The sequence below is a fragment of the Hypanus sabinus genome, chromosome 22, assembly GCF_030144855.1.
Source record: "Hypanus sabinus isolate sHypSab1 chromosome 22, sHypSab1.hap1, whole genome shotgun sequence".
Classification (NCBI taxonomy): Eukaryota; Metazoa; Chordata; class Chondrichthyes; order Myliobatiformes; family Dasyatidae; genus Hypanus; species Hypanus sabinus.
The window spans coordinates 68,074,832-68,088,934 of NC_082727.1; the positions used below are offsets into that span (position 1 = coordinate 68,074,832).

A 14,103-nucleotide genomic window follows, 5' to 3' on the forward strand; every position below is an offset into this window, starting at 1 on the left:
CGTTTCAATAAGATCTCCCCTCAATCTTCTAAATTCCAGCGAGTATAAGCCTAGTCGATCCAGTCTTTCTTCATATGAAAGCCCTGCCATCCCAGGAATCAATCTGGTGAACCTTCTTTGTACTCCCTCTATGGTAAGAATGTCTTTCCTCAAATTAGGGGACCAAAACTGCACACGATACTCCAGGTGTGGTCTCACCAAGGCCTTGTACAACTGTAGTAGAACCTCCCTGCTCCTGTACTCGAATCCTCTTGTTTTGAATGCCAACATACCATTCACTTTTTCACCGCCTGCTGTACCTGCATGCCCACTTTCAATGACTGGTGTACAATGACACCCAGGTCTCATTGCACCTCCCCTTTTCCTAATCGGCCACCATTCAGATAATAATCTGTTTTCCTGTTCTTGCCACCAAAGTGGATAACCTCACATTTATCCACATTAAATTGCATCTGCCATGAATTTGCCCACTCACCTAACCTATCCAAGTCACCCTGCATCCTCTTAGCATCCTCCTCACAGCTAACACCGCCGCCCAGCTTCGTGTCATCCGCAAACTTGGAGATGCTGCATTTAATTCCCTTGTCTAAATCATTAATATATATTGTAAACAACTGGGTCCCACCACTGAGCCTTGCGGTACCCCACTAGTCACTGCCTGCCATTCTGAAAAGGTCCCGTTTATTCCCACTCTTTGCTTCCTGTCTGCCAACCAATTCTCTATCTACATCAATACCATACCCCCAACACTGTGTGCTTTAAGTTTGCATACTAATCTCCTGTGTGGGACCTTGTCAAAAGCCTTTTGAAAATCCAAATATACCACATCCACTCTACTAGTTACATCCTCAAAAAATTCTATAAGATTCGTCAGACATGATTTTCCTTTCACAAATCCATGCTGACTTTGTCCGATGATTTCACCGCTTTTCAAATGTGCTGTTGTCACATCTTTGATAACCGACTCTAGCATTTTCCCCACCACCGATGTCAGGCTAACTGGTCTATAATTCCCTGGCTTCTCTCTCCCTCCTTTTTTAAAAAGTGGGGTTACATTAGCCACCCGCCAATCCTCAGGAACTAATCCAGAATCTAAAGAGTTTTGAAAAATTATCACTAATGCATCCACTATTTCTTGGGCTACTTCCTTAAGCACTCTGGGATGCAGACCATCTGGCCGTGGGGATTTATCTGCCTTTAATCCCTTCAATTTACCTAACACCACTTCCCTACTAACATGTATTTCCCTCAGTTCCTCCATCTCACTGGACCCTCGGTCCCCGACTATTTCTGGAAGATTATTTCTGTCCTCCTTAGTGAAGACAGAACCAAAGTAGTTATTCAATTGATCTGCCATGTCCTTGTTCCCCATGATCAATTCACCTGTTTCTGACTGTAAGGGACCTACATTTGTCTTCACCAATCTTTTTCTTTTCACATATCTATAAAAGCTTTTACAGTCAGTTTTTATGTTCCCTGCCAGCTTTCTCTCATAATCTTTTTTCCCTTTCCTAATTAAGCCCTTCGCCCTATTCTGCTGGACTCTGAATTTCTCCCAGTCCTCAGGTGTGCCACTTTTTCTGGCTAATCTGTATGTTTCTTCTTTGGACTTGATACTATCCCTAATTTCCCTTGTCAGCCACGGGTACACTACCTTCCCTGGTCTATTCTTTTGTCAAATTAGGATGAACAATTGTTGTAGTTTATCCATGCAATCTTTAAATGTTTGCAATTGCATATCCACCGTCAACCCTTTAAATATCATTTGCCAGTCTATCTTAGCTAATTAATGTCTCATACCTTCAAAGTTACCCTTCTTTAAGTTCAGAACCTTTGTTTCTGAATTAACTATGTCACTCTCCATCTTAATGAGGAATTCCACTATACTATGGTCACTCTTACCCAAGGGTTCCTCGCATGACAAGAATGCTAACTAACCCTTCCTCATTGCTCAATACCCAGTCTAGAATGGCCTGCTCTGTAGTTGGTTCCACGATATGTTGGTTCAGAAAACTATCCCGCATACATTCCAAGAAATCCTCTTCCTCAGCATCCTTACCAATTTGGTTCACCCAATCTATATGTAGATTGAAGTCACCCATTATAACTGCTGTTCCTTTATCGCACACATTTCTAATTTCCTGTTTAATGCCACCCCCAACCTCACTACTACTGCTAGGTGGCCTGTACACAACTCCTACCAGCATTTTCTGCCCCTTAGTGTTATGCAGCTCTACCCATATTGATTCTACATCCTCCAGGCTAATGTCCTTCCTTTCTATTGCATTAATCTCCTCTCTAACCAGCAACGCTACCTCACCTCCTTTTCCTTCCTGTCTATCCCTCCTGAATATTGAATATCCCTGGATGTTGAGCTCCCATCCTTGGTCACCCTGGAGCAATGTTTCTGTGATCCCAACTATATCATATGCATTAATAACTATCTGCACATTCAATTCATCCACCTTGTTATGAACACTCCTTGCATTGGCACACAAAGCCTTCAGGCTTGTTTTTACAACACTCTTAGCCCTTATACAATTATGTTGAAAAGAGGCCCTTTTTGATTTTTGCACTGGATTTGCCAGCCTGCCACTTTTACTTTTCACATTACTACTTTTTGCTTCTATGCTCATTTTACACCCCTCTGTCTCTCTGCACTTGTTCCCACCCCCCTGCCACATTAGTTTAAATCTATGCATCTTTATTTTATAGTAAGTCTATTATGTGGCACCTCATCAGATCTCTTCTGGAAATCCAAGTAGATAACATTTGTCTGTTCCCCTCATCCACTGCGCTCACTATATCCTCAAAGAACTCTAGTAAGTTTGTCAAATAGGACCTGCCTTTGCTGAATCCATGCTGTGTCTGCCTAATGGATCCATTTCTTTCCAGATGCTTTCCTATTTCTTTACTGATAGCTTCGAGCATTTTCCCAAATACAAATGTTAAACTAACTGGCCTATAGTTACCTGCATCTTTTTTTGAACAGTGGTGTGATATTTGCCATCTTCCAATCCACCCAGAACTGTCCAGAGTATTTTGGTAAATTATCACCAAAGCCTCGACTCTTACTTCTGCCAATTCTTTCAGTATCCTAGAATGCATTCCACCAGGGCCAGGGGACTTGTCTATCTTCAGGCCCAAAAGTTTGCTCAGCACTACCTGTTTGTGATGGCTATTGTACAGAGGTCCTTATCTTCCATTACATCCATAACATCTCTCTTTGGCGTGTTAGACGTGCCCTCCACCATGAGGACTGACAGAAAATAGCAATTCAAAGCATCTGCCATTTCCTCATGACCCATTATCAATTCCCCCTTCTCGTATTCCAAGGGCTTTACGTTCACTTTAGCCACCCTTTTCCACTTTATTCAATTATAAAAACTTTTACTATCTGTTTTTATAATTTGTGCTAGTTTATTTTTATATTCCATCTTTCCTTTCTTTATTTAAACTTCTAATTTCCCACTACTCTTGGCAAATTTGTATGCATGAGGTTTTAGTTTGAAACCTTCTTTCATTTCTTCGTTATCCAAGGCTGGCTCGCCCCACCCTTCCTGTCCTTGCTTTTAACTGTAATATACTTTTGTTGAGCACTGTGAAAAATCTCTTTGAAAGTCTTCCACTGTTCCTCAGCTGTCCCACCATGTAGCCTGAGCTCCCAGTCTACACTGGCTGAATCCTCCCTCATCACATTGTAGTCTCCATTGTTTAGGCATAATACACTGGTTTTAGATTGAACCACTGCACCCTCCATTTGTATGATAAACTCAATCATACTTTCCAAGATAACTAACTAAAAGATCACTAATTTTACCTGTCTCATTGCACAGGACCAGATTTAATATAGCATGTTCCCTTGTAGGTTTAGTAACATGCTGTTCATGGTTGCATTCTACGAAGTCCTCCTCGAGGCTGTCTCAACCAACTTGATTCACCGAATCTATGGGCAAGTTAAAGTCCCTCATGATAACTGCTGTTCCATTCTAACATGCCTCATATTTCTCTGTATTACATAAAGAAATGGGTATTACATAAACTACCTCACCACTGGACACTGACAGAAATAACTAGAAATTTAAAAAGTCACTATGCAATAAAATAGGTGGCGTTCTGGATAATGAAGTAGATTTTCAAAGCTTGCAGAGAGATTTAGGTCAGTTAGAAGAGTGGGCTGAAAGATGGCAGATGGAGTTTAATGCTGATAAGTGTGAGGTGCTACATTTTGGTAGGACTAATCAAAATAGGTCATACATGGTAAATGGTAGGGCATTGAAGAATGCAGTAGAACAGAGTGATCTAGGAATAATGGTGCATAGTTCCCTGAAGGTAGAATCTCATGTGGATAGGGTGGTGAAGAAAGCTTTTGGTATGCTGGCCTTTACAAATCAGCGCATTGAGAATAGGAGTTGGGATGTAATGTTAAAATTGTACAAGGCATTGGTGAGGCCAAATTTGGAGTATTGTGTACAGTTCTGGTCACCGAATTATAGGAAAGATGTCAACAAAATAGAGACTGTACAGAGATTTACTAGAATGTTACCTGGGTTTCAGCACCTAAGTTACAGAGAAAGGTTGAACAAGTTAGGTCTTTATTCTTTGGAGCGCAGAAGGTTGAGGGGGGGACTTGATAGAGGTATTTAAAATTATGAGGGGGATAGATAGAGTTGACATGGATAGGCTTTTTCCATTGAGAGTAGGGGAGATTCAAACAAGACGACAAGAGTTGAGAGTTAAGGGGCAAGTGTTTAGGGGTAACACGAGGGGGACTTCTTTACTCGGAGAGTGGTAGCTGTGTGGAACAAGCTTCCAGTAGAAGTGGTAGAGGCAGGTTTGATTTTGTCATTTGAAAAAAAAATTGGATAGGTATATGGACAGGAAAGGAATGGAGGGTTATGGGCTGAGTGCAGGTAGGTGGGACTAGGTGAGAGTAAGTGTTCGGCATGGACTAGAAGGGCCGAGATGGCCTGTTTCCGTGCTGTAATTGTTATATGGTTAATTAGTCTATGCAATTATAAATGAGTATAATAACTACAGTTACAATTAAAGACACACAATTATATCAAAAAGGTGTGAAAAAAAATCACAAAAATCTACAACTGCACCAACAAACATTTCACACAGGTAACAGAGCTCAAGTACTACGGCTGGCCTCTGAAAGAGTCATTGTGTAATCACAGATGATATATTGAAATGTTGCCATTTGACTCAAGGATACTTGTGTACACAGTACAAGAAGGGATGTTTTATTCACATGGAGCCCTGGTTATACTCCAACTGACATACTGTTTGGTTCTAGACACTGAAATTCTGGGAAGATGCAATAATCTTATAGCTGTGGAATGGAGAATATATACTCCATTCCGAAATTTCCGTTCCAAGTTGTTACAAGTCAATTTACATATCTAGGTATAACAATTACTAAAAACTTCAAGAATTTATTTAAAGAAAACTTAAACCCCTTATTGAATTATGTGAAAAAGACACTTTCTAAATGGTCTCCTCTTTCTTTATCCCTAATTGGCTGAATTAATTCAATTAAAATGAAGATTCTTCCTAAATTTTTATATCTTTTTCAGGCTTTACCTATTTTTATTCCAAAGACCTACTTTGATTCTTTAGATTCAATTTTAACATCTTATACTTGGAATAATAAACAAGCTCATTTTAAGAAAAGTTTACCTACAAAGAAATAAAGAGATGGGTGGATTAGCCCTACCCAATTTTAGGTTTTACTATTGGGCCAATATAAGGAATATTACTTTCTGGTCCTATTATATTTATCGTAAAGATTGCCCATCATGAGTCTCCTTAGAAGTTAATTCTGTAAAAAAATTCCTCTATTGTCTCTCTTCTTGAATCATACTCTTCTTTTTCAGCAAATAAAACAACAGATAACATAATTGTTAAGCAAACTTTAAGGATTTGGTCTCAATTTAGAAAATTTTTTGGTTTAGCAAATTTTTCATTATCATCTCCCATTCTCCTTAATTACTTTTTTTAATCCCTTCCATGACTGACAAAGTCTTTAAGGATTGGGATGAACTAGGTATTAAATGTTTTTGGGACCTGTTTATCTCAGGATATCTTGCTTCATTTGACCAATTGTCAACTAAATTTGCACTCCCAAGAACACATTTTTACAGATACCTTCAAATTAGAGATTTCTTATGTTTCCAATTAACTACTTTTCCTATAGGTCCTGATAAAAATTTACTGGATGATCTTTTAAATTTAAAACCTTTTGTTAATGGTTCTATTACCGGTATCTACAACTTGTTGATTGATTCCAGACAAAACTTTTTAGATAAAATAAAAAAAGCTTGGGAGGATGACTTAAGTTGTCAGATTTCTGATGAAAGATGGAATAAAATTCTTAAACGGGTTAATAAATCATCTTTCTGTGCTCGTCATTCTCTTCTACAATTTAAAGTGGTTCATAGAGCTTACATTTCTGAACATAAGTTGTCCAGTTTTTATCCGAATGTTTCTCCACTTTGTAATAAATACAACTCTGCTGATGCCTCTTTAATTCATATGTTTTGGTTTTGCCCTAAAATTGAAAAGTTTTGGCGGGAAGTATTCCATACCTTCTCACAACTTTTTAGGGTCCAATTTGACCCAAATCCCCTTACTGCCTTGTTTGGTATTATTGCAAATGAAGATACAACTTTAAATACTCCTAACCTACAGGTTTTAGTTTTTACCTCTCTTTTAGCAAGGAGAGCAACCTTGCTTAAATGGAAGGAGTCTACCCCTCCTACACATCTTCAATGGCTACGTGATATTATGTCTTATTTAAATTTATAAAAGATCCGCTGCTCAGTCTTAAATTTGAAACAATCTTTTTATGACATCTGGGGACCTTTCCTAAATTACTTTTCCAATTTATAAAATCTAACAGTATACAGACTTTTATGTATATTTTTATCTTCTCTTCTTAAGCGAATATGGTTTCTTTTTCTAATTATCCATTATCATCCATCAGCTTTTTTCTTTGGTAGTTGGTAGGGGGGTTGACTTTTTTTATATAAAAAATTTCTTTTTTGATGTATGACCTATCTTTAAATTTTTGATTACAGAGTGGTATACCTTTATGTGTTATGCTATAACATTTTGATCAATTTTATTACAATATATGAATGTACACAAGTTATGTTGAGATGTATCTATGTGTTGCACTCTGTAAATCTTGTTTTTTCTTCTGAATAAAAATATTGCAAAAAGGAAGAGAATATATTCACAGGAGGAACTTTGAGGCTTAAACATGAGATCAGCATTGTGAGATTACATTGGATAAACTTTCCCTTTATGGAGACTCACTCTGTTCATAATTCTTTGGATTGGGTCCATGGTGTTATCAAGGACAAGGGTGAGCAACCAGGTCTTGGTACATATTGGCACCAATGATGAAGGTAGACAAGGTGATGAGGCCCTGAAGAGAGATTTTAGAGAGTTAGGTAGACTGAGAAACAGGACCTCCAGTGTAGTAATATCTGGACTGCTGCCCATGCCACATGTCAGTGAGGGTAGAAACAGAATGATTTGGCAGGTAAATATGTGGCTGAGGAACTGGTGCAGGGGCAGGAGTTCAAATTTATAGATCACTGGGATCTCTTCTGGGGAAGGTATGAACTATACAAAAGGGACAAGTTATACCTGAACCAGAAAGGGTCCAATATCCTTGCAGGGAGGTTGGCTAGAGATGTTAAGGAGGGTTTAAATTAATTTGGCAGGGGGATGAGAACAAACAGAGGAAATGTGTAGTGGGAGAAGCTGTTGATAGGACAAAATTGCAACCAACAGGATGAGCTGCAATGTAAAAGGTAGACAAAATCACAAAAGGGTGAACACAGGGTGACTGAAGGTGTTATATTTGAATGTGCACAGTATATGGAATAAGATAGATGAACTTTTCAATCGAAGCAAGAGGCTGAGAGTGAACGAGCTTTTCAATCGAAGCAAGAGGCTGAGAGTGAAAGACTGAAGCATCGCTGAGGGAAGGTCGTTTTTCTTTTCTTTAACTGATCGGGGAAAAGAGGCTCTACTGCGCAGGCATGTGATGTAGCACGCTAAGGCAGCCAGATCTCTGGCACTGGGTCTGGTTCAGCAGTGCAGAAGGGAGGGAGGAAGAAGAGGAGAGCGGTAGTGATAGGGGACTCGATAGTCAGGGGTACAGACAGGAGATTCTGTGGTCGTGACAGAGACTCCTGGATGGTTTGTTGCCTCCCGGGTGCCAGTGTCAGGGCGGTCTCTGATCGCATGCACAGCATTCTGAAGTGGGAGGGGAATCAGCCAGATGTCGTGGTACACATCAGTACCAATGAGATCGGCAGAAAGAGTCAGGAGGTCCTGAAGAGTGAGTACAGCTTGGTAGGAAGTTGAAAAACAGGATCTCAAGGGTAGTAATATCCGGATTGCTGCCTGTGCCACGAGCTAGTGAGGGTAAGAGTAGGATGCTCTGGCAGATGAACACGTGACTGAGAAACTGGTGTAGGGGGCAGGGTTTCAGATTTCTAGATCATTGGGACCTCTTCTGGGGCAGGTGGGACCTGTACAAGAGAGACAGGTTGCATCTGAACTACAAGGGGACCAATATACTTGCAGGGTGGTTTGCTAGTGTTACTGGGAAGGGTTTAAACTAGATTTGCAGGGGGATGGGAACCAGAGTGCCAGAGTAGATAGTGGAACAGGGGTAAAAATAAATGATGTTAGTAGTTCATGCAAAGTCATAAATAGTAAGGTTGTGTGTGGTGGTAACAATCTTCTGAGGTGTGTATATTTCAATGCAAGGAGTATTGTGGGAAAGGCAGAGGAGCTGAGGACCTGGATTGACACATGGAATTATGACATCATAGCCATTACTGAAACTTGGCTACAGGAGGGGCAGGACTGGCAGCTCAATGTTCCAGGGTTCTGATGTTTCAGACGTGATAGAGGCAGAGGGATGAAGGGTGGGGGGAGGGGGTGGCTTTACTAGTCAGGGAAAATATTACAGCAGTGCTTCAGCAGGAAAGATTAAAGGGCTTGTCTACTGAGGCCATATGGGTGGAGCTGAGAAACAAGAAAGGTATGACCACATTAATAGGGTTGTATTATAGGCCACCCAATTGTTAGCGAGAATTGGAGGAGCAAATCTGCAGAGCGATAACAGACAACTAACTGCAGGAGACAGAAAGTTGTGATTGTAGGGGGTTTTAATTTTCCACACATTGATTGGGACTCCCATACTGTTAAAGGTCTAGATGGGTTAGAGTTTGTGAAATGTGTTCAGGAAAATTTTCTTTTTTTTATTAGTTTTTTATGCATTTTCTACATCACTAAAGACAGAAAAAAGAAAACCCCAAATCAAAATGAAGAAAATTAATACAGTGCAAAAATAAACACACAATAACACTATAATACAAAAAAGATAATTGAGAAAGCACCCAAATTGAAGACATGTAAAATTAGTATCCTCCCCAAGCCCCACACAAGCCTCACATCGGGGTGATGAGTGCTGTTTTGGGGATGTCTTCAGGGTGTACTGGGATTTGATGGTATCCCCATACGAGGTCTACTTTGGAAAAGATGCTTGCCCCCGTAGGTTTACTGCAAAGTCCTGTATGTGCGGCATGAGGTAGCAGTCAGGAGTTGTAGCCTCGTTCAGTCGGCGGTAGTCGCCACATGGTCTCCAGCCCCCGGGTGCTTTGGGCACCATGTGCAGGGGGGAGGCCCATGGGCTGTCGGACCGCTGTATGATCCCCAATTCTTTTTTTTAATATTGTTTTTTTTATGCATTTTCTACATTACTACAGATTAAAAAAAACCTAAACCAAAATGAAGAAAATTAATACAGTGCAAAAATAAACATGCAATAATAGTATAATACAAAAAAGGTAATTGAGAAAGCACCCAAATTGAAGTCATGTAAAGTTAGTATCCTCCCCAAGCCCCACAACAAAAAAAAAACTCCAGACCAACCACAACACAATATAGAGAATATAAATCAGGACATTCAAACCCCCAAAACTGTAAATACACTTAAAAACAGAAGATAATAATGCCTACTACCAAAAAAAAAGAGCTGAAAGCAAGGGACCGAAAAAAAAGTTAAGAGGAAGGTTATGAAAGTACTCAATAAGAGGTCCCCAGACCTTATGGAACTTTATATCCGAATTAAGAACTGAATAATGAATTTTTTCAAGGTCTAAGCAGGACATAATATCATTAAGCCATTGAGCATGCGTGGGTGGGGCAACATCTCTCCATCTAAGGAGGATTAAATGTCTAGCCAGGAGAGAAGCAAAAGATAATATTCGACACTTAGTCGAACTCAAACGAAAATCTGTCTCACCCAAAAAACCAAACAAAGCAATTAAAGGGTTAGGTTCTAAGTGGTGGTTCAGAATATAAGATAAAGTTATGAAGACATCTTTCCAAAATTTCTCCAAGCTGGGACAGAACCAGTACATATGAATAAGAGAGGCCTCGCCCCTTTTGCATTTATCACAAAGAGGACTAATATTAGGGTAAAATCGAGATAGTTTAGATTTAGACATATGGGCTCTATGAACAATCTTAAACTGTAAAAGGCAATGGCGAGCACAAAGAGAGGTTGAATTAACCGATTTGAGAATCAAGTCTCAAGTCTCATCAGATAAAGAGATATTTAAATCATGCTCCCAAGCCATTCTAATTTTATCCACAGGGGCATGCCGTAAGATTGCTAATTTATCACGAATAAATGATATCAAACCTTTACCCAGTAGATTAATAGAAAGGAATAAATCCATAACATTTTTCTCAGGCATTTCAGGGAAGTTAGGAGTTAAAGGATTAATAAAGTGTCTAATTTGGAGATATCTAAAAAAAATGAGCATTAGGCAGATAGAACTTAGCAGAGAGCTGTTGAAAAGATGCGAAGCGATTATCATTAAAAAGATCTTCAAAATGTCTAATGCCCTTCCTATACCAATCATGGAGTGTTTAATCATACATAGTAGGTAAAAAAAAAAAAGGTGATTATGTAAGATAGGACTAGAAAAGGAAAAACCATAGAAACCATAAAATTTCCTAAACTGAGCCCATATTCGCAGTGTGTCTAACAAGAGGATTAACAATTAATCTGGACAAACTACTAGGGAGTACAGACCTAAGAAGTGCAGAAATAGATAAATCTTTAGTGGAACTCAACTCCATTGCCAGCCAATTAGGGCACTCGGGTTGGCCTTGGAAAAAAGACCAGAAGGTAGCACAACGTATATTGGCTGCCCAATAATATAAACGAAAGTTAGGTAAAGCCATGCCACCCTCTTTTTTAGATTTTTGGAGATAAACTTTATTAATTCTAGAATGCTTATTCTTCCACAGCTATGACAAAATAATAGAGTCTAAGGAATCAAAAAAAGATTTAGGAATAAAAATTGGGATTGATTGAAATAAATATAAAAATTTAGGGAGAACATACATTTTAACAACATTAATACGACCTACCAAAGACATAGATAGAGGTGACCATTGTAACAGACTCTGTTCTGTAGTATATAAAAGATTGGCAAAATTTTCACAAAAAAGATCTTTAAACTTCCTTGTGACTGTAATCCCAAGATAAGTAAATTGATTATGAACTACTTTAAAAGGGAGGTCACGAAATGTTAATTCTTGTGCTTCTTTATTAATTGGGAAAAGTTCACTCTTATGTAAATTAAGTTTATAGCTAGAAAACTGGCTAAACTGATCAAGAAGTGAAAACATTGGAGGTAAGGATGTAGACGGATTTGAAAGAAAAAGTAATAAGTCATCAGCATAAAGAGAAACTTTATGCTCAACACCCCCTCCAAATCCCGGTCAATTCAGGACAGCTTCGGAATGCTATCACCAAAGGTTCTATAGCCAAATCAAAGAGAAAGGGACTTAAAGGGCATCCCTGACGGGTGCCACGTTTGAGGTTAAATAACTGGGATTTCTGAAAATTAGTCAAAACAGAGGCAGTAGGATACAGATACAGCAATTTGATCCAAGAGATAAAACTTTGACCGAAGTCAAATTTTTCTAAAACTGCAAAAAGGTAGTTCCACTCTGTACGATCAAATGCATTCTCCGCATCGAGGGAAATAACACATTCAGGAATCCCAGTTGAAGGTGAATATAAAATGTTAAATAAACGCCGAATATTAAAAAAAGGAAGACGGTTTTTAATAAAACCAGTTTGATCATCAGAAATAATAGAGGGATTAACAGTTTCTAATCTATAAGCCAAAACTTCGGCCAAGATTTTAACATCAACATTAAGCAAAGAGATCGGCCTATACGAGGAACACTCTGTTGGGTCTTTACCCTTTTTTAATAAAAGGATAATAGATGCCTCATTAAAAGAGGGTGGCAATTTACCGTAATTAAATGAGTCAGATAATACTGAGAGTAACTGAGGAGAAAGAAGTGAAGAGAATGATTTATAAAATTCTACGGGGAACCCATCAGGTCCAGGAGATTTCCCTGAATACAATGCACAAATTGCAAAAGATATTTCTTCTGATGATATAGGCGCATTAAGTTTGGCTTTAAAATCAGATGAAAGTGAAGGAATATTCAGATTATTTAAAAAATGATCAACAGAGATATTCTCATTCAGAGATTCAGAGGAATAAAGTCGAGAGTAAAAATTTTTAAATGCGTCATTGATTTCTAAGTGATCCGATGTAAAGTCTCCATTCTCCTTCCGGATCTTTGTAATATGTTGTTTGGCTTTGGAACGCCTCAGCTGATTGAATAGAAATTTACCAGATTTGTCACCATGAATATAAAAGCGACTCTTACTTTCAAGAAGTTGGCGTTCAACAGGTTGAGTAGACAGAAGATTAAATTTAGTTTGAAGTTCTACACACTTCTTATATAATTCAGGATTCTTAGTTTGAGCATACAGTTGATCTAATTCTTTAATCTGATTAATGAGGTCTAATCGATCTGTACAGAACTTTCTATTAAGATTTGCTGTATAGGAGATTATTTGACCCCTCAAATATGCTTTTATGGCATCCCAGACAATCTGGGATGACATTTCAGATGACGTATTGGTGTTAAAATACAAGGTTATCTGATCTTTAATAAATTTTAGAAAATCATCATCCGATAATAAAGTCGAGGCAAGACGCCAGTGTTTATTCCTCTGAGGGAGACCAGGAAAATTTAAAGACAAAGTAATTGGGGCATGGTCAGAAATCAGTATACTCTGATAATCACAAGAATAGACAAATGGAATAAGTTGATTATCAAGTAAAAAGTAGTTAATTCTAGTAAATGTATGGTGAACATGTGAAAAAAAAATCTCTCTCAGTAGGATGAAGGAAACGCCATATATCAGAGATACCATAATTAGAAAGAAAAGAGTGAATAGCTAAGGCAGATTTAGTAGGTAATCTAGTAACAGAGGACGATCGATCCAAATTAGGATCTAACCAACAATTAAAATCGCCACCCAGTATAAGAGACTATGAGTTTAAATCTGGTAGTGAGGAGAAAAAACATTCAAAAAACTTAACATCATCAAAATTGGGAGCATACAGGTTTGCTAGTACAACTTTAGTATTATATAGTTTACCAGAAACAATAATAAAACGGCCATTTGTATCAGATATCTTATTATGGAGTTCAAAAGGAATATTTGAATTAATAAGGTTGGAGACCCCCCCCCCCTAGCTTTGGCGGCAAAGGATGAATGAAAATGCTGACCCGCCCACTTTGACAAAAGCCGAGAATGATCAGAACTACGAATATGAGTTTCTTGAAGGAAAGCAATGTCAGCTTTGAGTTGTTTAATGTGCGAGAAGACCTTCCTTCTTTTAACAGGTTGATTCGATCCCTTTACATTCCAGCTCACAAATTTAAGTGTATTAACCATCATCAATTGTTAGTGCATAGAAGGTAGCAGGCATATTAAAAAAAATCAAGCAGTACAGTAACAGTCTGGGAGCAAAAATGTAAACATAGATCCGTAGAATCAAAACAGAGACATGTCCTAAATAACAAAAGAAAACAAAAGAAACAGTGAGTAGTGTTGGAACTGGAGAACCCACCCCATCCTCACAACCCAAAACTAGACAGCTACCTAAAAAAGCAGCT

The 14,103-nt window shown here is 38.5% G+C and overlaps 1 protein-coding gene across 10 annotated transcripts in view; it reads right to left on the reverse strand.

Moving 5' to 3' along the window:
* sfxn4 (sideroflexin 4) overlaps positions 1-14,103 on the reverse strand; it is a 122,856-nt gene that overhangs the window by 59,505 nt on the left and 49,248 nt on the right. Inside the window, exons 1-2 of one of the 10 annotated variants that reach the window (XM_059947978.1) lie at positions 9,487-14,084; positions 7,327-7,438 (exon numbers count right to left, since the gene is read on the reverse strand). The exons of 4 other annotated variants lie outside the window; for them this stretch is intronic. In XM_059947978.1, the coding sequence (XP_059803961.1) occupies positions 7,327-7,438; positions 9,487-9,488 (114 nt within the window). In that variant the 5' untranslated portion in view covers positions 9,489-14,084. Of the gene's footprint in view, positions 1-3,820; positions 4,010-7,326; positions 14,095-14,103 lie in introns of those variants that run through there. 5 more of the 10 variants (XR_009507516.1, XR_009507517.1, XR_009507515.1 and 2 more) reach the window with 5 other exon arrangements.